This window comes from Lutra lutra, chromosome 8, assembly GCF_902655055.1.
Source record: "Lutra lutra chromosome 8, mLutLut1.2, whole genome shotgun sequence".
Classification (NCBI taxonomy): domain Eukaryota; kingdom Metazoa; phylum Chordata; class Mammalia; order Carnivora; family Mustelidae; genus Lutra; species Lutra lutra.
In genome coordinates this window covers 78,231,515-78,254,420 of record NC_062285.1, presented here as the reverse complement: position 1 = coordinate 78,254,420, position 22,906 = coordinate 78,231,515, and the positions used below count along the sequence as shown (strand labels likewise).

Here is a 22,906-nt window from a genome sequence, read left to right as displayed (position 1 = left end):
GTGGATGTGAGTTTTCAACTCCTTTGGATAAATACCAAGGAACACAGCCGCTGGACTATCTGGCAAGAGTATGCTCAGCTTTGTAAGAATCCACAAAGCTGCCTTCCAAGTGACTGCATCGTTTGCATTCCCACCAGCCATGAATGCTGCTCCACATCCTTGTCAGCATTTGACATTGTCAATGTTCCAGATTTTGGCTATTTTCATAGGTGTGCAGTGGTATCTCATCGTTGTTTTAGTATGCATTCCTCTGAAGACAAGAATGTAGAGCATCTTCTCATATGCTTCTTTGCCGTCTATGCATCTTCTTTGGTGATGTCTCTGTTAAGCTCTTTTAGATATTTTTTAATTGCATTGTTTGTTTTCTTCTTGTTGAGTTCTAAGTGGTCTCTATATATTTTGGGTAATGGTCCTTTATCCAGCACCATTTATTTTCCAAATTATTTTCTCCTAGTTTGTGGCTCATCTTCTCATTCTCTTAATGTTGTCTTTCACAGAGTAGAAGCTTTTAATTTTGATGAATTCCAGCTTATCAACTATTTCCTTCATGGATCATGCCTTTGGTGTCTTATCTAAAAAGCCATCACTACTCCAAGTTCACCTAGGTTTTCTTTTATGCTATTTCCTAGGAGTTTTATAGTTTTGTATTTTTACATTTAAATCTGTAATCCATTTTGAGTTAATTTTTATAAAGGGAGTAAGGCCTATGTCCACTCTTTTTTTTTTTTTTTTTGCCTGTGGATATCCAGTTGTGTCAGCACAATTTGTTGAAAAAACTATCTTTTTTCCTGTTTCATTACCTTTGCTCCTTTCCCAAAGATCAGTTGACTGTATTTTTGAGGGTCTATTTCTGTTTTTCTTTTTCTGTTCCATTGACCAATTTGTGTATTCTTTTGCCAATCCCACACTGTCTTGTTACTGTAGCTTTATTGTGAGTCTTGAAGTTGCTAGTGTAAGTCCTCCATCTTTGTTCTTCTCTTTCTCTCTTTTTTAAAAGATTTTATTTATTCATTTGACAGACAGAGATCACAAGTAGGCGGAGAGGCAGGCAGAGAGAGAGGGGGAAGCAGGCTCTTGACTGAGCAGAGAGCCCGATGCCGGGCTCGATCCCAGGACCCTGGGATCATGACTGAGCTGAAGGCAGAGGCTTTAACCCACTGAGCCACCCAGGCGCCCCTGTTCTTCTCTTTCAATACTGAGTTGGCTAACCGGGATGTTTTGCTTCTCCATGTAAACTTTAGAATTAATTTATCCATATCTATAAAGTAAACTTACCGAGATTTTGACTGGGATTGTATTAAATCTATAGATCAAATGGGAAGAATAGACATCTTGACAATGCGACTCTTCTTTTCTATGACATGAAGTATCTCTTATTTAGTTTTTCTTTATTTAGTTTATCAGAGTTTTATGGTTTCCTTCATATCATATGGATTTTTACTTACTTGTTAGAGTTATAACCCGAGGATTTCACTTTGGGAGGGTGCTGATATAAGTGGTATTGTGTTTATAATTTCAAATTCCACTTGTTTAATTTCGTATATTGAAATTGCATACTATGACCTTGCTGGAATTGCTGATTAGTTGCAGGAGGTTTTGGTGATTCTTTCAGATTTCCTACATAGATGATCATGTCATCTATGAACAAAGACAGTTTTACGTCTTCTTGCCCAAGCAGTATGCCTTTTATTTCTCTTTCTTGCCTTGTTGCATTAACCCGGACTTCCAGTATAATGTTGAAAGGAGTGGTTGAGACTTTGAGGACATCTAGGCCTTGTACCTGACCCTAGTCAGAAGAATTTGAGTTGCTCACCATTAAGTGTGATGTTAGCTCCAGCTTTACTGTAAATATTTATCAAGTTGAAGGAATTCCCCTCTATTCCTAGTTTGTTGAGAGTTTTTATGATGAATGTTTGTTGGATTTTGTCTACTGCTATTGCTGCATCTACTGATATGATCGATGGGGATATTATCAATAGCATGTAATGTGAAGATTATATTAATTGACTTTCAAATGTTGAATTAGCCTTGCGTACTTGGGATAAATCACACTTGGTCATCGTGTTTCTTCCCAAAGTTTTTTGGGTTCAATTTGCTAATATTTTTTTGAGGATTTTTGCATTTACGTTCACGAGAGATACTGGTTTATAGTTTTCTTGTAATGTCTTTGTTTGGTTTTGGTATTAGGGTAATGTTGGCCTCTTGGAATGAACTAGAAAGTATTTCTTGTGCTTCTATCCTCTGAAAGAGATTGTAGAGAATTGTATAATTTCTTTCTTAAATGTTTGGTAGAATTCACTGTGAGTCCATCTGGACCTGGTACTTTTTGTTTTGGAAGGTTATTAATTATTTATTGAATTTCTTAACTAGATATTGGCTTGTTCAGATTGTCCATTCCTACTTATGTCAATCTGGGCAAATTGTGTCTTTCAGGGAATTGGTACATTTCATCCATGCTATCATATTTGTGAACACAGGGTTATTGATAGTTTTCTTTAGCATCCTTTCAATATCCACAGGATCTGCAGTCATGTCCCCTCTTCGATTTGTGATATTAGTAATTTGTGTCCTCCCTTTTTCTTAGTTAGCCGGAATAGAAACTTATTGTATTATTGATCTTTTCAAAGAATTAGCTTTTCATTTTATCGATTTATTTTATTCTATTGATTTCCTGTTTTCAAATTCATTGATTTCTCCTCTAATTCTTTTTTTTTTTTTTTTCCATTTTGTTTACTCTGGACCTAACTTTGTCTTCTATTTTTAGTTTCCTATGATAGCAACTTAGACTACTGATTTTATATCTTTCCTTTTTAAATACATGCATTCAATGCAATAAATTTCACTCTAAGCACCACTTTTGTTGCAGCTCACAAATTTTGATGTGTTTATGTTCTAATTCTTAGTGGTTCCAAGAAAAAGCTTAGACATTAAGAAATTTAATGAATTTGGTGAATGAATCCTGGGGTGATAACCTTTGTGGATGAGTAAAGTCTCCCAAAAGTAGGTTTTACTTTCAAAGAGTAAAGGAAGAAAGAAGGACGTTGTATCTAGGAAAGAAAAGTAAAACTTGGGACAAGAAATAAGGTTAGAAACTGAGGTGGATATAGTATCCTGTCTGGAAAGACTTAATTTGGGAGAATTTTTTTGGACTCTGGGAATATTAAGTGGATGGTCAAACAAACAAAAACCCATTAAAAATGGAACTGCCGCCAAAATCCAGCAATCTTGCTTCTTGGTATTTATTCAAAGGAATTGGAATCAGGATTTCAAAGAGATACTTTGCACTCCCATGTTCATTGCAGCATTACTCATAATGGCCAAAATACAGAAAAGTACCTAAATATCCAATGATAGGTGAATGGATAAAGAAAATGTAGTATGCATATACAATGGAATATGATTCTCCTTTAAAAAATGAAGAAAATCCTACCATTTGTAACAACATGGATAGACGTGGGAGACAGTGACTAAGTGAAATAAGTCAGTCACAGGAAGACAAATACTGTATGATCTCACTTACATGTAAAACCTAAAATAGTCAAACTCAGAGAAACAGGGGGTATCTTGGTGGTTTTCAGGTGCTAGGGCTAAGGGGATATGAGGAAGTGATCATTAAAGGTTACAAAGTTTCATTTATATAAATAAACAAGTTCAGGAGATCTATTATATGGTAGTAGATGATGATGATGATTATAATAAATATATCATTATTATTATTACAAAGTAGGTGGGAGGAAAACTTGCACCATAATGGGTATGTCTATGGCCTAGAGGATGGTGATGGTTTCATGGGTATATACTTACTCCAAACTCTTCAACTTGTAAACATTAAATATGTATAGACTTTTACATGTCAATTATACCTCAAAAGAAAGGGAGAAAGAAAGAAAAAGAGAAAGAAAGAAAGAGAAATGACAGAACTAGGAACAGAAGTGAGGCCCTGTTATCTCTTCTTGACCATCTCTTTTTCTACAGAATCCTCTGAAAAGTTGGCAGTGACACAGTGAGGAGAAGGAAGGAGAACTCTATCTCAGGGGAGTAGCAATCAGGGATGGCTCAGAAACAAATATAAACTAAAAAAAACTCTTTTGTTTACTAAATATACCATTGGGAGTTAACTCTTAATAGGAAGAAAAAGCTGATTCCTGGGTCACTTATGGAAAAGGCACTGCTGCCTTCATAATTATCTATTTTCTTTTTGTGTTCTAGAAGGGGCCATCCTGTTACAGCGGCACTATATTTCTTCATAAACAAACATTGATTCAAACCATCAGTCGAGTAAGGGATGCTCAGTGATTCTCTAGTCACAGCACATTGTAGAGCTACTTCCTTTTCCTAATTTCTGTTTCTATGAATAATTTACAGAGTTGTGCAACACACAGATGACACATGGGAATCAGAATTATTTTCACGTAGACCACATTGTTTCTTGCCTGTAAATTCCTTCCAACTGGCTCTGAAAAGAATATTGCTTTATACTGCTTTCAACCCAGGGGGGCTCCCTGAAAGCATTTACACCTTATATTCTGGAGAGTCTATTTCTGTGCTCCTCCATCTTGCCATTCAGATGGACTACATCAGTCAGGGTTTCTTCTTAGGGGAAAATTCCGCTGGGGTACAGGAGAGTTTAGGATTCTTGTGATGAAAAGGTAGAGGCAGAAAATACAAAAACCAACTGTTTGGAAGAAATCTGGAGCATCCTAAAAGTCACTGTAATTAAAACACAGCAGTTTGTAATTATTCTGAAGGGAAAAAAACAGTAAGAAAGGCTCAAAAAACACTGATGTGGTTGCCCAAGGTCCTGCCACATTAATTCAAATTGACTTAGGATACCCTCAGATGGGCTGAAAACTAGTTGGAAGGCTTAAAACAAAAGAAAATGCAATATAATGAGGTGGAAAAAGCCGTGGGTTTGGAGTCATTGGAGTATGGTTGGTTCTGCCATTGACTAACCGACTGACCTTTGGCAACTCATGGAACTTCTCTGTGACTCAAATTTGTAACTGCAAAACAGGATACTACCACTTAACCTTGGGTTTAAAAGAATGTGTGCAAAGGTTATTTTCTGTTTTCAAATGCTGCTCTCCACACCCCTCTTTCTCTTCTTTCCATCCAGTGATAGACAGTCTCCTGCCTCACTTTCCCACTAGCCACCTGCTACCTCTTCCTGTGTACTTTCAAATTTTTCCTTAGCATCAGCCTCCAAATTCACAATTTTTAAATATTTCCTGAAGGCAGCATTCAGTGTCATTTAAAAACAACCCATTAGGATACTGATGTTCAGTTTCTTCAAATTATACTTCAAATTAAGAAAAAATTATCCCTCTGCTATTCATTGACCATTTACAACTTCTTGGCTCCTACCAGTAGCTAAACTTAATTTGCTGTTCAGATGCTTGTTAGAGGTGAGGAGGTCAAACATAAAGGGGCTTACTGAGGTGTTGCTTTGATAAAGCCAGAGTAATCTCTGTAATGGTTTAAAGATGTTCTCCCAGTGCTCAGGAAAAATGATCGTTGCTGTTTCGTAGGAGCTCTCAAATTCTATTGTGTATTAGAATCATCTGAAAAATAAGTTAAAAATGAAAATTTCTGAAGCCCGCTTCAGAAGATTCTGATTTGGAACATTTAGGTAGAAAACCAAGAACCTGCATTTTTCACAAGGATCCCCAGGGATTCAGATGCATGTGAGCCACCGACTCCAGAAATGCTACAAAGATTATGTAGGCAATTCCAAGAGTAACCTGGAGTTTTGAATCCTTGTGGCTTTAAAAAAGAATATTTTATAAAGAAAAATATTTGCAAAAAGGATTTTTTTTATATTAAAAAAGTGACGTCTGCCATCAGAGCATAGACAGGAGTTTGGATGGTAGTTTATGTGATTCCTGCGTGTCTTAGAGAAGTGAACTTGTTTTACATTCTTAGCATGTAGCATAACACCATTAGCTACTCCGAGCAGGTATCCTAGGAATGAAATGCATGCAAAATAAAAACACCTTAGTCATGAAAGGTACAATAGGAACACTAATATTTATATCTTTAGTATTGATAATTTCAAGAGCTAGATTATTCAGCTAAATGAAGAAAAGCTAAGCCCAGGTTTTCCATTAATTAGTGTTTTCACCCACATAAAGTGCAAAGTGTATGTTTGTCAGCACCCAGGGGTAAACCTCGGCCAGAGACAGGCTCAGGTGTAACCAAGAAGCATCTACTTGATGGCTTGGCAGTTTTCTGGCAGTCACAGTAACTGAACAGAACCTGCCCTTGACTTGCTTATTGACAAAGAATTGTCAATACAATGGAATACAATGTACACATAAAATTGGATGGCAACATTTTCTTTCTTTTTACACTACTTCATTTCAGCCGATTTCAACCCATCCTTCAAAAGAAAGAAAAGGGAAATTACTACTTATAGACTAGCTGGAAATGAATTATGCCATTTTCCCTATGATCTGGGAGCCATTTTTTATTCTGTGCAAGAGAGTGGCAGATAGACCACAACTGCACTGGATTTGGGAACTTAGTGAAAGATCCATGGAAGAATGTGGTGACTTGTAAATTTCTCTCTCTGCCATTAAACCTTCAAACGTATCTATGTATAACATTCATATACACTGAATGCATGACAATGCAGGACACACACACACCCAGTGTGTATGTGTGTATGTGTGCATGCACACCCACAACATTTTTAGATTCACACATATTTTTGGCAAGAGAAAGTTTTTAGTCCAATTTTCCAACTTTGAACGGTTAAACATAACCCCAGGAAGTACTTCTAGAGCAATCTGAGTGCAAAAGGTTGTATACTCATCGTGTTTGTGTCCCAGGTAGGTCTTGATAAGATACTCAAGGAAGTCATAATGTAAACAGGCCGGACTTTCTCCTAAGGCTTGTCTTATCTTGTCTAATTAAGATAGACCAGGTTCTGTGGCAATAATAGAAAACTCCCAGAACTCAGTGACTTACACAACAAAAGGTTTAGTTCTCCTTCCTTTAAAATCACTTGTGGATGTAGGAGACCCTCCAAGCCACCTGTCCTTCAGGGGCAGCTCTGCAATGTAGATCCCCAATGTCAGCACAAGGTCAGTGCCTCTGCTGCTCAGCACCAGAAGGCAGCTCGGGGCTGGCGGCAGCAGTTAAATGTTTTGGCCTGGACACGGTACACATCACTTCTGTGAAGCCCATGATGAAGCCTTTTAGTACCATGGTGTTGCTCCACCTCACTGCTGTGGTTTAGGGAAATATAATCTACCCTATGCCCCAGAAACAGAGGAGAACTGGCTAGAATCAGAAGAGAAGTCTCTACCGTACAGATTAAATGGTTTCCAAGGAAATATATAACAGAGCAAAAAGCTTCTTTTAAGAGGGAAGAAACATAAACAAATTGATGAAGAAACTACTTGATCATAAAAGAATAACCGATCTTAGATGCTGATTGTGAAGGTGAATTCCAGGTTGAATGTATTTTTTAATTTCACTGAAGCTAACTTTAAGATCGATGTGAGTTTGTTTTAAAACAACTTTAAAATGCCATGTAGCTGATATTTTAAAGCAATCTATCTTTTGTTTGTCCATATATATTTAAATTAAAAAAACAGAAATAACAATAGAACCTGGATGATAGAAAGCCCAAAGGGAAGCTGATGAAATGGTGTTCTGAGGTAAGTCTTCATTCCGTCACTAAGTATATGGTCTATAATCTTGCGGACTTTGATTAAAGAAATTTTCCCTTCCTTTGATCATTTTTTCCTTAAGGAATTCTTAGAAAAATGTTATAACGTAATGTAAGTAAGATTTAAAGTCATGCTAGGCCAAAGCTTGAAGTATTGTGCCAGTGTCCTTTCTGGTTATCCCAGAATTTCTATAAAATGGTAGCTAGGATTGAGCTGATTCTCTGATAATTCTCTAGAATCCCTCATGGATTAAAAAGTGGACTGGCCCCAAGTCTGACACATAAAGCTGACACAAAGAATTTAGAACTAAATTGCTAACATAATTTATGATAGTTTCCTCCTTAGTCACAGAGGTGTGATCAGACTTACTCGTCCAGCCATTGGAGTTGGCTAGAGATCTTTCAATGAGAAGAAGAAATTGAATGAATTTATAAGTGGAAGCCAAGCTTAAGTGTAACTTTTTTTGTGAAAGCATCTTTAAAATCATAATTAATCTTGTATGATTGTCATTTAGGATTGTTTGAAATATCATCTGCTACGGGAGAGCTCAAATGCAATACTTTCTGTATGTGCTGGACTAGGTCAAGTCTGAATTCCCCTCCAGAGCTAGGATTTGATGTGTAGACAGAGCGTGCAATTTTGCAATCTGCCAAGCCAGAAGAGGATTTAATATTACATTCAAAACTGTACTCAAATTGTCAAAAAAATGTTCAACAAAATAACATTGCAAATCATACTCAGTCAAACTAGCTGGCAAAGGTAGCATGACAAAACTGAGGAATAAAGCATATGGGACGTAGTGTTATTTACATGTTTTCAGGGCTCACGCTCTGGGTGGCTTGCTATTTACAAGACAGCAGTTTCCACCCTTCCCTTCTGCTTTAGGTTTGAGACAAGGCCAATTTCTTCATCTGACTTCATATGACTGTGGTCTAGTTCAGATTAGTATTTGTCACCACTCTTTAGAGTAGACAGGCATGCAGACTGGGGGAAGAGAAGGGGAGGGAGGGAGTGGGGAAAGGGGGGGAAGACAAAGGAACCAACTCTGTTGAAGGTAAATATACCTGAGACAGTCCCAATAGTGAAATATGGAGGCTGCATGGTGGTCAGAGGCTCATAGTTTAATTTTAGAGAACAGTTGACGGAAAGAGCATTTTTGAATTCTCAAAACATTTGCTACCACCAGAAGAAAAAGTCATTCAGTAAACCATTATTATGCTCTCTCTCTGAAGATGTTTTTTTGCAGAGTTCTAAGCTTCTTAGAAGCTAATGGGACATCTGGCTGAAAGATGACAGATCATAAATACTTTTCAAATAAATTAAGACATGGTTTCACAGAAAAGAAAAACTAGCATCCAGGACAAATGAAGCAACGTAACACTTGTATTTTTAAAAGCTAAAAAATGACAATCTATCGATATGAAAAATATTACCAAGAATATTAACAGAAAATAATGATAATGAGATATTCTAAAGATCATGCAAACAGCACTTTTTTTTTCCCCTTTATGACTATAGAACATGAACCTTTATGGGCCAGACATTGTTTTAATGGCCTTACATGTATTAACCTTCCAACAACCTTATGGAATTTTCTAAAACAGAGGAAACTGAGGCAGGGCAAGGTTAAATACTAAGCTGGTAAATGATGAATGTGAGACTTGAACCCAGACAGCCTGGCTCTGTCCTGCATAAACTGTGATAAATCATGAAAGGGATGAAATCTTCTCTCAGTAAAGTTTTGCAATGGGAACAATATTGGGTATTTCCAAATTACTAAATACGTGATGTAATTTCTGATGTTAATATCACTGGTGGGCTATATCAGTTACAGTTAATAGGTAAAATCTGAGGAAAGCAGCTAGTGATCCTTGGCTCTGCGTTGTGATCTTTGTCTAAGATTTAGAACAGAATTGAATTACATTGTACAGCCATTTCTATTTTTCTACACTGCAAATGTAATAAAGCTCATATGCTATTAAGTTATTGATTTGGACCAATGATTTCCCTTGAGAGTTGATTAGAACGTGGGAGAAGAGGAGTTTTTGGGAAGAACCTGTATTGTTACATTTAGATGAGCTCATCTGTCCTTTCTATCCCAACCAGGCTTTCATATGAGTTAGCCTGTGTAAACTGTAGGCTACATCACAGTATTCAGTAGTATTGATGTGCTTGAGCTGGGGAACATAAATCTTTTTCCCACCAGGTAAAACAATAGCAATTAAATGGAATTTGGCTTAGAAGGGAAATGATCTTCCCACCACTTCGCCCCACCAGCATAAACCCTAACACTGCAAGAAGCCACAGCGTTTACTGCAGGCTTTGGTGATGTACCACTCAGCATAATCCGGTTGCCAAGAGGCTGGGCCTCGAGCTTGTACTGAGAAAGATCATCAGCATCCTTTCAAAGGAGATATATTACAAAAGTGAATCCAAAGAGATTGAGTGGCTAGAATTAAATAAAAGAGGCGAATGTGGCTGGCAAAAGGAAATAGCTCCCCTTCTGAAAAGCATGGCTTTGGCATCAGGCGGTCCTGAGTTGGAACTCAGCTCCACAGTTTACAAGCTGTGATCACTGGTGAGTTGCTGAACCTCTGTCAGCTTTGGTTTCCTCTCCTTTCAAAGAACTATTAAAAGCATTAAGTGGTTGTAATATGTCTAGCACAATGCATGGCACGTCATAGAGCTCAATAAATTATTTTTAAGTGCAAAGCTACCTCTCAACAAACTCAATGATTGGAAAAAGGGTGTAAATAAAATATTTTTGAGAACTCATAACTGAGACATTCTTTCTCATGAATCAAAAATCCATTTTGGAAGCCTGAATCCATATTATTCAATTTCTGAATAATGACTAATTCGAATTATTCTAAATTAAGTGAATAATGAGGTTGTTCGAAGTGCTTAGTTTTTAAAATGAAAGTCATTTTGATCCTTATCACGCTCAAAGCAAACCAAGACTGATTCTATAGTAGTTCCTCAAATTCAGAAGATGAGTTTCTGATTTTGAGGATAATCTGGGCCAAAGATCAGAGAAATCCCTTCTACTTGCAGGCACTAACCTAGAAATGTTCCTTCTTTTCCAAGAGTCATACATTGGTCAGAAGGGTTACTCAATAAGGTCCCTTTTACCCTTTACTCATGATAAAATTAAATAACCTATCAACAGCATAGAATCCTAGTCTTTCACTAATGACATACCTTTCCTTAAGAGTGTTTCACGTGCCCTTGTACTGGTGACATGCATACTCCCAATCTTAAAAAAGGTAGAGGGAAACAAATCTGACTATGTTAAAGATCAGGGGAAATAACCTGGTCATTGCTTCTTCCCTGGCAAGGGAATTTCTAGATTCACTCTCTCCAATAGGGTAGTTACTAGTCACAGGTGGCTATACACATTTAAATTAAAATTAATTAAAATAAAATAATTTAGTTTTCTCAGGCACACTAGCTACATTTCAAGAGTTCAAGAGTCACAGACAGCTAGTAGCTACCATATTACACAATTCACGTATAATATACAGTTTCCATCATCTCCATACCTTCTGTCAGGAAGCATTGCTAAATGATTGACAGTAAAGGTATCCAATTATAATTTTTCTTTCTCATTGGGCATACCAAGATACAGTCTTCCTCTTATTCTTTAAGAAGTTTGTAAAAATACTTAGAGAACAAAACGTAGGAAGCATCTTGTGCATTTACTCCCACCTTTGTTTTGACTTCTTCATGGGAATGGAATCTCTCCAAACGTGTAGTCCCATGTTCTCAGTTTCATGAAGGAATGAAGCATGGCCTCCGGAGAGTGATCTCAGCTTGCTAAAGCCAACCTGATTGGCCAGGTTAACCAACACATTCCATCTCTCAAGTATTCCTATTAGTCGATTGAATTATGCTAATTAGAATAGCTATTCAGCAAAGGACAGGCTGAAACGGGTAACCAAGCCAGGCAGTAAGGCAAAGAACGAGATGGCTCTTTTCTACTGCTCCGGTTTGGAATCTCTTGGATTTCACCATTTCCCTTCCCTCACGACGATACCAGTCCCATCTTATTTATGCTACCTTCCTTGTTATTTATCAGTATGCATCATAATGGCAGGAGGGTGGGGCCACCAGGCAAAGAGCAAAAAGAGAAAATACACTTTTCATGAGGGCTGAGAAGCCCATCTCTCCTCCTTAGGAGACTCATCAAGGCTGAGAAAATGTCGGTCCTTTGCGCCCCAGGCCACGGCTATTCCTTCATCACCCTGAACCTACATCCTATTTACTTTACACCTTAACTCAGTAAGAAAAAGCACAGAATCAACCTGAAGCTGCATGTTCTTTTGTAGCATACACAGTTCTTGATGATAAGATGTATGATTACCTCAGGGGCTAGAGAAAAGGGGTATCTTTTCTACTTCCACTTTTCCCACCATCATGAATAAAATCCCCAACCAATCTGGAGAGGATTATATAAGAAACTGTGGCTATTTATAATGTTGAATTCTGTTCCACAGTAAACCTTCAAGAAGAGACACTCTGCTTGGCAAAGTAATAAGAGTAAAGAGAGGCAGGCCGGTCAAAGTTGAAGCCCAATAAAAGAAGGTGAAAAAGGAACCAGTTGGTTCCCAGGTTACAGATGTACCCATAGCCATTCATTTACCAACTTTCTCCTTGTCTTCAACCGAGTCTTGTTTTTATCATCTGTACCTCATCCTGTTAGGATCCCTGCCCCAATGACAGAAACCACAACTGGTTACTTGTTTCTATTCCTACACATTGTTTAGGTTCTTAGCCTCCAAAGTGAAACTATGAATGCATTTTCCCAGAGAGACATTAGTTGGTTCAATAAATTTAGGTCTCAGGAGATCATGAGCTGTATTGTGGAGAAGTGATTATTTGGGAGCAAGAATGGAAGAAGCAAGGGTTCACTGGGGAGACTATTTCAGAAGTCTAGGCAAGAGATGATAAAGGCTTTGGTCGGGAAGGTAGTCGTGAAATGAATGTAAAAAAGTAGATGAGACTTAGGAGAAACCTTCGGGACTGACTTTGAAGTAGGGAGTGAGGAGAAAAAAAAGAGAAATGGAGGAGACAACTGACATTCACTGAATGGTAAATATTATCAAAGACAGAGAAAAGACTTCCTGGGTGGCAGGGGGTAGCTAGAGATGATGAGCATTGGTTTTACTAAGTGAAGTACCACATCCAAGTGGAAATATTAAGTAGGGAGCTAAATACAGGGCTCTGAGCTTCAGAGAACTGGGCGGCAGGCACCAATTCAGTGGTCTTTAGCATTCAGACAGTATATAAAGTCATGGGATCAGATGAGATCAGGCACAAAGAGAGACTAAAACAAGGAGGGCACCAGCCCTCTTACATTTAAGGTTGAGGTCTATCGAACACTCCATTATGGGTTATATCGAATTTTTCAGCCGGCCTGGTAGAGTACTTTATATGTGTAATAGAGAGTATGCATCACAAATTATAAGGAATAGGGAGAAAACCCTTCTCTGAACACGAGATTTCTTCAAGTGAGGAACTGCCAGCATAAGAAAGAGTTATATTAGGTAGATTACTGTGACAGTCTGGAAAAATTTCGTTTACATAAAAGGGAACAAATCTTACTCTTCGACAATGGCAGCCAGCTTGTTATTTATTTGGATTGCTTAGAAACAATAGACCAGAGTTTCCCCAAAAGTCTGATGTGGTATTTCTACCTAGTTTACTTCATTTTAGGGAACAGCTGCGGACATGACAGTTTTTGATAATGAAGGGTGAAAGGTCTTTTTTCCCTGCTTTCTGAGACAAAAAGAGAAATGTATAAGAGGAAATAAAAGATGTGTTGTTTAACTTTAGTGATCTAAGAGCTCACAAACATAAAAAATATTGGTTTGCCTGTAAAGTTATAACATAGAAGGAACGCTAAAGACTAGCTCACTGAAACAATAAGTACAATTTTACTAATTGAATCATTGTCTAACATGTTTATAGTTTAAATTAAACATTTACACTTGGGGCCGTTGTGGAAAGCAGGCAAAAAGAAAGATAAAAACAGAACACAGGGAAAAATGTTTCCAAGAAGGTAATGCCTTCCACAGTGTCCGGCAGTTACTAACGTTTTACAGAACAGTACCGACACTCAGGAGCAAACGCTCAAAATGCATTACTTATAGATCTTGCCACAAGGAATTTTCTATAATCTGTCTCAGCATCTGAGCCGTGTTGAAGTCGGTGATTTGTACATTCTGTGGCTTCAGAGTTTTCTTTTTAAATCAGCTCCCAGACTTCTGAGAACTGAATGTTTGCCAGGACTGAGTCAAGTTTTCCTACCTTTTGAACGAGTTTGTTTCTTGATTTCTGTGTATTTCTCAAAAATGCAAGACCAGTTTGTATCACAACTGGGAGTCTGAGGTAGATTTTAAAAGCCTATCAGATGTTTCTTGGCTTCTGTGATCAGAAGGACTCTGATACCACATTGCTCTGGACATTCCCAACCTGACCTGCTCCCAAACCCCTCCCTTCTCTTCTCAACCACATCCCCAGCCGGGCCCTTGGAGTCTTTTACTCTCCATCACAGAACCCTGCGTGGACAATCCCTTCTCCCAACTTTCTTTTTGCTTTCTTTTTGTTACTGAAACTTCACGGACTGGGACCAGTGAGTCTCATACTTACCCTACAGCCCCCTCAATGGAAGGCTTTTTCTTAGTCTTAAGGCCAGGAACCCCTTACGACCATAAGAAATTATTTCACACATCATTTTTCAGATGGGCTTCCCAACTCACACTCTTAGAAGATCTTCTAAATTTGGGTAGCACATTTCTACTGATTGAGTGCTGTTCGAGTTGCTATGATATAGATTTAGTCATTCCAGTAGCGTTTGGAAGCGCAGAATTCATGTTAGAGTATTGAGAAGTTTTGTTGAGTCCTAGAAGGCTAGTTACTGTTTCATGAGAGGCTAACTCTCCTACAGAACCCTCATTTAGAAATACAGCAAATTTTGCCTAATCCTTTAAATTAGTCGTCAGAATCTACAAGCTCGGAATTAGTCAACTTATTATACTACAAGTTCAGTGATTGATTGCTTGACTGAGATTTATTATATTATAGGTGTAATGATCGATTGCTTGATTTAATCATTTATGAACTCACAATTATATAGGAAGTCCACACCACAGGCTAGGCACCATGGAATGCCCTCAAGACACGATAGACAAAACAGATGCGGGTTCTCCCTTTAAGAGGAGGGGTCGTATACAAAAATAAGAAATGCGTTAATTAAAAATGACAATTACAAAAATTTAAAAAATAAAATAATAAAAACAAAAAAATTTTAAATTAAAAAATGAAATAAAAACAATTAACACAAAACTATTATTTGCTTCTATAAGTACTCCAGAAGGAAAACCCAGTATGTAACATGCAGGGTGGGGAGAGGTAAAATTTAAAGGGAATCAACATGTGGAGAATGGAAGCTTCTGAGAAAAAGAAAACAGAAATCTGGAGGACAGCAAAGAACATCTTACTAGGGCTTTTCCTTCTGTTTATATAGCAATGATTGATGCCCAAGCAGCTCCTACATTGTGGCAGATTAGGTACAGGAAAGTGTGCTTATTTTTCAATTAAATAAAGGGAACAGTTTCAGTTTTGTCTGGCTTAAGACAATTCTGGCAGTCACAGCTGGGAGGTCTTGTACAGTTTCTGCCCACTTCATCTGGTGCTAGTGGTGACCTACAAGTAAGTGGCCCATGGACTAAGAACACGCTGGCTCTCTGCTTCTTGTTAGTAGAGTCTTTCGAGCCACAGTAGAGCTGTTTGCCGGTATGTAAACAGAAGACTAGGAGCTGAGTGCTTTGATCCGACTCTCCTTCTTCTCTTTGGAGTTTTAGAAATGTTTTCCAGGTTTTTAATCTATGGCTTTTTTTTTTTTTCTTGTTTAGGATTTAATATGCAAAAGCTATATTTTTAAATTAGTGACTAGAGAATTCTTTGGCTTTTATTGTTCTTTAAAGTATACACATCATTTCCTGATTCTGTTCAGTTTAACTGCCAGATTAAAAAAAAAAAAGTTATAATTATAGATACTTGACTCAGTGCAGAATAACACCAATCATAGGGACATTGTTCTGGTTTTGATTTCAAAGCAATCACTGAGCAAGGCTCCGCTGAATTGGAACATGAATCAGCATTTAGCAGGGCTGAGTTTAAACCTCTACTCCAGATTCTGAGTGACAGAGAACTTCTAAATAGGCACTGTTTGTTCATAGTTTTAGGTATCTGTGATTTACTTGGCTTTGTTAGACAATAGGGGCTTTGGTTCAGTTATATTTTTAACATTCCTTAAAATAAATCAAAGAGTGTTCCCATTTTGGATGCGGATTAGTATGGTGGAGGAAATGAAGAATTTACAAGTGCCGAGTGTCCAGGGATTGTGCACTGGGCTCTGGGTCGGATTGCCTCGATTAATATTCTTTTGGTTGCACGGAATAGAAATTGGCTCTGGCTCGCCTAGGGGAAAAAATTAAGTGGTGTTGGCATACTGGAAGAATATTTGGGTATCTCATTGAATCCAGGACTCAGGCACAGCAGGGATCACGGGACTTCTGACCTCAGAAGTTCCTGTTGGTCTGTCTCCCTAGGGTAAAGCAGTTGAAGGGTCTCACTGAATGATTCTTCACAGGAGGCCCCGTGGGGTCCGGTCTTCACTTGTGGATCAGTCAAGGTCCGAGGGACTGGATAATACTATTTTAACCACTTGTTTTTGGGCAACCACACCTGTATTTTGTGGACAGTTCCCAGAGAAAGGGGAATAATTGTGAACTGGTGGCCATACTAGCAAGGTCTACTCTATGGAGCATTTTAAAGGCTTAATTCGATTTTCACTAAAAGCCTACAATAACCACTATTTCCACCTCACAAAGAGAAAACTGAGACTCAAATTGGTTAGGCAACTTGTCCGACATTCCAGTTAGAATGTGGCAGGCCCTGAGCTCCAACTAGGTTTGTAAGAGGGGGTAGTCTTCTTCTTAAGATTAAAATAAAGTGAGGAGAGTACACAAACTAGAGAGTTCCAGATATCTTTCCATGGAGACAGTATTAGGTATCTCCAGTAGACTAGAAAGACTAAAACTGCATGTCGTAAACTCTGGGTTGAATCCTAACACCACCTGGTCATTTTCAGCAAGTAAACACCTTTCCACTAATAAATGTGGATATATCATCTCCTTCACTAGATATTGTAACCTTATATAGGTCACTGGGATAATGTGTGAAAATACCTGGCACAAAAAGAAGATACTCATCTGGGGGGAGGCAGAACTTTTCTATTAATGAACCCTCAAGCATGCTATTAAAAATGGGGTCACAGTTTGAAAATGGCTTTATCATTCCAAAAATCGAACTGCTGTCTTACTCTCAGCCTTTCAGATGGTGCCTTACTCACCTAAATATAAAAGTAGAAAATGCTACATAAAAAGAGTTAAGAAAATCATACAATAGGCAAAGAAAGTTTTAGACACAAAACATATGACTACTTTTCTTTGCGACTCTGGGTTCACATTCAGGGGAAGACTCTTCCCTTTAGTCATGGCACAGTATTTAAGCATTTAATTTTCTCAGTGGCTATGACCTGAGATTGGTCTATGTCCTTTTGATAACCAGAGCAAAAAAAGAAGAGTTCTCAATGAGATCTAGAACTTGAACATCACTGAACAGATAATAAGCCTGGAAGGATTAATGTATTCAAATAATCATTTCTTTGTCCAGATGATCATGTTTAGTTCCCTTTAAGGACAGCTCTCTGGGAAAGATGCACCATTCAGCAATCCAAGAGTTTCTAGTTGTGCTTGCTTGGGTGTTCTGCAAATGCTCCTAGACTGATCAGTATCAATTTGTTTCAAATTACTTCAAACAACAATTAGTCTAAGTTAACAGCAAAGCTGGAACCCTAAGTAGAACAGAAAAAGGCAATCTGTGGTGGTAGGGGGTGAAAAAACGGTGTAGACTATTTCATTTTCTTGACATTTCTACTATCTCTGGATCTCAGTGTCTCTGGATCTTAGTTTCAGTGAACTTTGATGCTTCATTTTCATCTAAGTCATGTTTTAGTGACTTACAAAATATCTTATCATTTTAAATTTGAGGACAGAGAGTCAAATGATTTTAAATGGGACTCTAACATTGTGTTATTGGCTTATTCCTGAATTAAAAGCCCTCCTCCCTCTATTTTCTAGGCTGCATTTCAAGTGAGTGGCCCGCTTGCTTTAATTTCTTTTTTAAATTTACAATAGAAAACTAATTAGCTATCAACATTTAAAGATTGTTGGTAAACATTATTTTAAATGGTTAGGAGGAGGTCTATTTTATTTTTATTTTTATCTTATTTTTATTTTTTAAGAAAGGCAGACTGCCATGTGCAGTGCCTCTTTTGGATGTGTCTGGAGTCTTGGAAGCTTGACTACCCTACATTCTCTTACAAATGGACCTTGAGAGCTTGTTTGGAGGGAGGTTCTAGCAGGGGAGCGCAGCTACTCCTATACCCTTGACCGAAGAACGGTCCTCTCGGTCCTCTCCTCTACTGGGGAAGGTTGTCCTCTTCGACTGAGAGCGCAGCTTCTGGAGGGACACACATGGAGCGGTGAGGGAGGAAGGGGATACTGGCCTAGCCAGCCAGATCAGCAGAATCAACCCTGGTGATCAATGGAGTGATAGATGTTGCAGCCAGATAGCCCTCACATCCGAGGAGGTCTATTTTAAAAACATCATCATCCATGGATATAGAAGTTTGAGTAAAAAAGATTTTTAAAAAAGAACTAATTAATTTTTTAAAAAGATTAAAAAAATAAAACTAAACCAAATACGTTTTTGGAGTTCTTTTTATTACATTGAGAAATCTCAGAAAAGTACAAAGCCCATGGAAATAGAAGCATTTCAGAAAACAAAATAAAATGTTTGCATACATTTTAATGACAGCATTTTAGTTTTGATGTTAAAAAAAACTCATGATTTCTCATTAAAGTACATTACTCATGATTTAAGTACATTCTGAAGTACTGGGAAAGGATTTTATATCTTTTATATTTGAACCTGAATTCCTATAAATGGCTAAGTTCTATTATAGTTCTAGAGATTAAGTTCACGATAATGATTAATAAGAAAAATGATTTCACTGATTTATAGTGGCTTTGAAGAACAGAAACAGAAAATAAGCATACATCACACACATACCCCTTTAGGCAGTACATCAGATCAAACTGAATTAATATAATAATAATGTTCAGTATTTTTAATTGCTACCAGTGAAAACACATAGATCCCACTACAGAAAAGGGATCTGGTAATATCAGAATGACTCTTTGTCATATCAGTGTTTTACATAGAAGTAAATAGATAAGTAAATGATGCTGAAGTCCATGCTGTTTCTATCCTCAAAATCAAATAAATGTATGATTACATTCTAGAATCTTATCAAGGGTCACTGTGAAGCATTAAGTAAAGATAGTTACTATTTTTTGCCAAATACAATATAATAGGCCACCGGAGGTTAAGTATAATTAGCTTTTGGTAACATGGCAATTTTCAACAGCTTTTAGGTCCATCATACTTTCCATTGCTGCACTATGACAACTACTACTCCTAAGAAAATGACAGTAAATGTAAAGGAGAAAACAAAAGAAAATAAGTTAGATCTCGTGATAGTTCTTCAAAATATTGGTTTGGTTTACCCTTGAAGTGGAAATCAATTCCCCAAGGTTTGGAAGGAAAACAAAAGCATCTTTATACTTCACAGCATGTATTTTGGAGGTCCAATGATTTATCCACTGCCAGTGTGGGTTAGCTTGTCATGTTCTCTTTATTCAATGTCAACTGGTTCTGTAGCTATTAACGCACTTAACTGTTTCTGAGCACAAGAGAGGAACAGTTCCAAACTGGACAGGCTTCTTTGGCGGATGACTTGATCAAGCTGTTGGTTTTTTGTTTGTTTGTTTGTTTTTTGTTTGTTTGTTTGTTTTTAAAGAGAGAGAGAAAGAGAAAAAAAATACACTTAGTTGACAGATAAGGAATATTATACCACCGAAGCCCACTAGAGAAAACTTTAAATAATGATGTAGAAAATCAAATAGTGCCTTACATTCAGAGACAATGGAGTCACTAATTCTGGCCTGTAACAGCTAAAGTGAGATGATGCTCATTACAATTTTAAAAATTGATATTGGTATTCAGTTATTGGAAAATAGCCTAAATTCAGTCACAGTGATTTCAGAAAGCAAAAATATAAAGATGTCAGTGCTTAATGAATATACAGACTAAATAGCCACAAAGAACATATAAATATTACAGATGTGAAAAACAAAAGAAATACCCAGTATAAAAATACAGCATAATTACATCATGCATATACTTTAGCAGAATTAAGAAAAAGTGAAGAGATCATGTCCTGAAGTTGAAGTTAGAGAAAGTTCTTGGGACAGGTGTATTTTAAGAAATACTTGATACTGTTGAAACTTATTTGACCTGGTCTTCCTGCTGAGTTAAGAGACTGTTTTAATGTATCAATAACAAATTAATATAGTGAACAAAAGGTTAATAATAAAAGTCATATAATAAAGAACTTTCTGGATGGTAAGGATTATTGAATACATCAAGATAAGTTTCTAACTCCCCTTCTGCCCTAAAATATTTGCCCATGATCCAACAGACACATGAAAAGATGCTCAACACCACTCATTATCAGGGAAATGCATATCAAAACCACAAGGAGATATCACCTGACACCAGTCAGAATGGTTAAAATCAACAACATAAAAAAAAACAAGGGATGGTGAGGATGTGGAGAAAAGGGAACCCTCATGCACTATTGGTAGGAATGCAATTGGTAGGAGATGTTTGGAAATGTATGGAAAACAGTATGGAGGTTCTTCAAAAAGTTAAAAATAGAACTACTGCATGATCCAGCAACTGCACTACTGAATAGGTACCTAAAGAACACAAAAACACTAATTCGAAGGGATACATGTGCCTGTATGTTTATTGCAGCATTATTTATAATAGCCAAATAAAGGAAGCAGCCCAAGTGGCCATTGATTGATGAATGGATAAACATGTGGTGTGTGTATATTTTATATACATAATGGAATAATATATATAATAACGGAATATTATTCAGCCATAAAGAAGATTGAAATCTTGCCATTTGCAATGACACACATGGAGCTAAGGAGTATAATGTTAGGTGAACTAAGTCAGAGAAAGACAGACACCATGTGATTTCACACATATATGGAATTTAAGAAACAAAACAAATGAGCAAAGGGGAAAAAAATGAGAGAGAGGGAGAGGGACAAACCAAGAAACAGACTCTTAACCATAGGGAACAAACTGATGGTTACCAGAGGGGAGGTAGACTGGGGGATGGGTGAAATAGGTGATGGGGATTAAAGGGTGCTCCTCCTGTGATAAGCACTGAGTAATGTATAGAATCGGTGAATCACTGTATTGTACACCTGAAACTAACAGAACACTGTATATTAACTATACTGGAATTGAAATAAAAAACAATAAATAAAACACAATAAAAAATCAACTTGCCCATGGTGTAAAAATAACCAATGACAACACATTGCCTACAGGCTACAGAACAATGAAATAACTTAAAAAAAAAAAAGGCAAGAAAATTCCTTCTCACAATATATACTTGTCAGACTTATATAAAAGCTGACATAATCTTCCCATAAGCTTTCCCCAACATAAAAAAACAATACAAACAAGAATTCTGTTAAATTCCACCTCTATAAACCACTGATATCCAAAATGACTGAAAAACTGGAATGTTAAAATGTTGAAATATCCTAAAAATTAGTTAGTAAAAAATGCATTTAGCAAAATGCTCATGTAAAACAGTGAACACCAGTAAGACTCCTTTCAATTCTAACAGTTTGGGATATATATATATATATAATTCTCTATATAAATATATATTATATAAATATAATATATATTTATATAAACATATTTATTTATATAATTATAATATATTTATTAATATATATTATATATTTATAAATATATAATATAATAATATATTTATATAATTTATATAATATATAATATATATTTTTATATATAGAATATACACAATCATATTTAATTTATATATATTATATATATAATTCTAAGTTTGGGATACAGATATATATACACACACACACACACACATAGACACATGCACACACACATATACATACACATACAGAAAGAGGATTTCTGTTTATCGTTTTTCCTCCTTTTTTCCCCCTTTTTCTTTCAGATGATACCTTCAGGGGAATATATGCCTTCGCTTCCACATGTCTATTAAACAAGACAGTTCATTACAATATAAACCCCAAGTGAGCAGAGATCTGGTCTGTCCTGCTGACGACTATACCCTCGCATCTAGAAGAGGGTCTGACACATGTTAGACACTCAATAAATCTTTGCTGAGGTTGATGAATCAAGAAGTCTTCAACCAAGCAGAGCAAGGCAATCTATCAGGAAATGACAGATCCATGTTTAATTCTAAAAGTGAAAACATGCTTGACCTAGTCTAAAAGATAAGTAGGAAAGGAAAAAAAAAAACAAATTGAAATATGAATATTTGTAGTTTTAAAATTTTACACTTGTTCCAAATTTCAATAAAGCAGAAGAAGATACTAATACCAGTTGTAGTCCATTCCCAGTGGTTTCTGTGTACTTTTGGAGGGTTTAAAGCATTTAAAAGATGGGTTTTAAAAAATATTTGGTCCTGATCTTGTAACTGTTAACTATGGGAGGGTTCACATAATCACACTGTTCCAACTGCCATTACTGGAACTTTCCCCATCTCATTTTTAGGAAATTACTTGACTGTATTCCATCATTTGATGTAGCCGCTCTCCCCACTGATAGACACGGAAGTTTGTTCCAGTTTTGTCTTGTTTTTGAAGCACCACGGAAATTAACAACCTGAGTGCACTCCCTTCAAAAGATATTCAAGGGTATCTCTTGGACAGATTCCAACAGGTGAAATTTCTACATCATAAGGTCTGCATATTTTAAATTGTGATAGATAATACCAAATTGCTTTCCAGAGTGGGGATGCAAATCTATCAGTCCCATATGCAGTATATAAGAGGATGAGTTTCCCGTTTTCTTCTTTCAAAGGGTTGCATACTTTTCCTCTGTGCATTTATTATTATATATACATATATGTAAAATATATATTTTATTATTTATTTTGA

At 36.8% G+C, this 22,906-nt stretch overlaps 1 protein-coding gene across 6 annotated transcripts in view; it reads right to left on the bottom strand.

The window, feature by feature from the left end:
* Positions 1-22,906, bottom strand: part of CCDC91 (coiled-coil domain containing 91) — a 377,326-nt gene that overhangs the window by 17,064 nt on the left and 337,356 nt on the right. For 4 of the 6 annotated variants that reach the window (XM_047741683.1, XM_047741686.1, XM_047741687.1 and 1 more), the window contains one exon: positions 18,512-19,614. The exons of the other annotated variants lie outside the window; for them this stretch is intronic. In XM_047741683.1, the coding sequence (XP_047597639.1) occupies positions 19,504-19,614 (111 nt within the window). In that variant the 3' untranslated portion in view covers positions 18,512-19,503. Of the gene's footprint in view, positions 1-18,511; positions 19,615-22,906 lie in introns of those variants that run through there. 6 annotated transcript variants of the gene reach the window in all.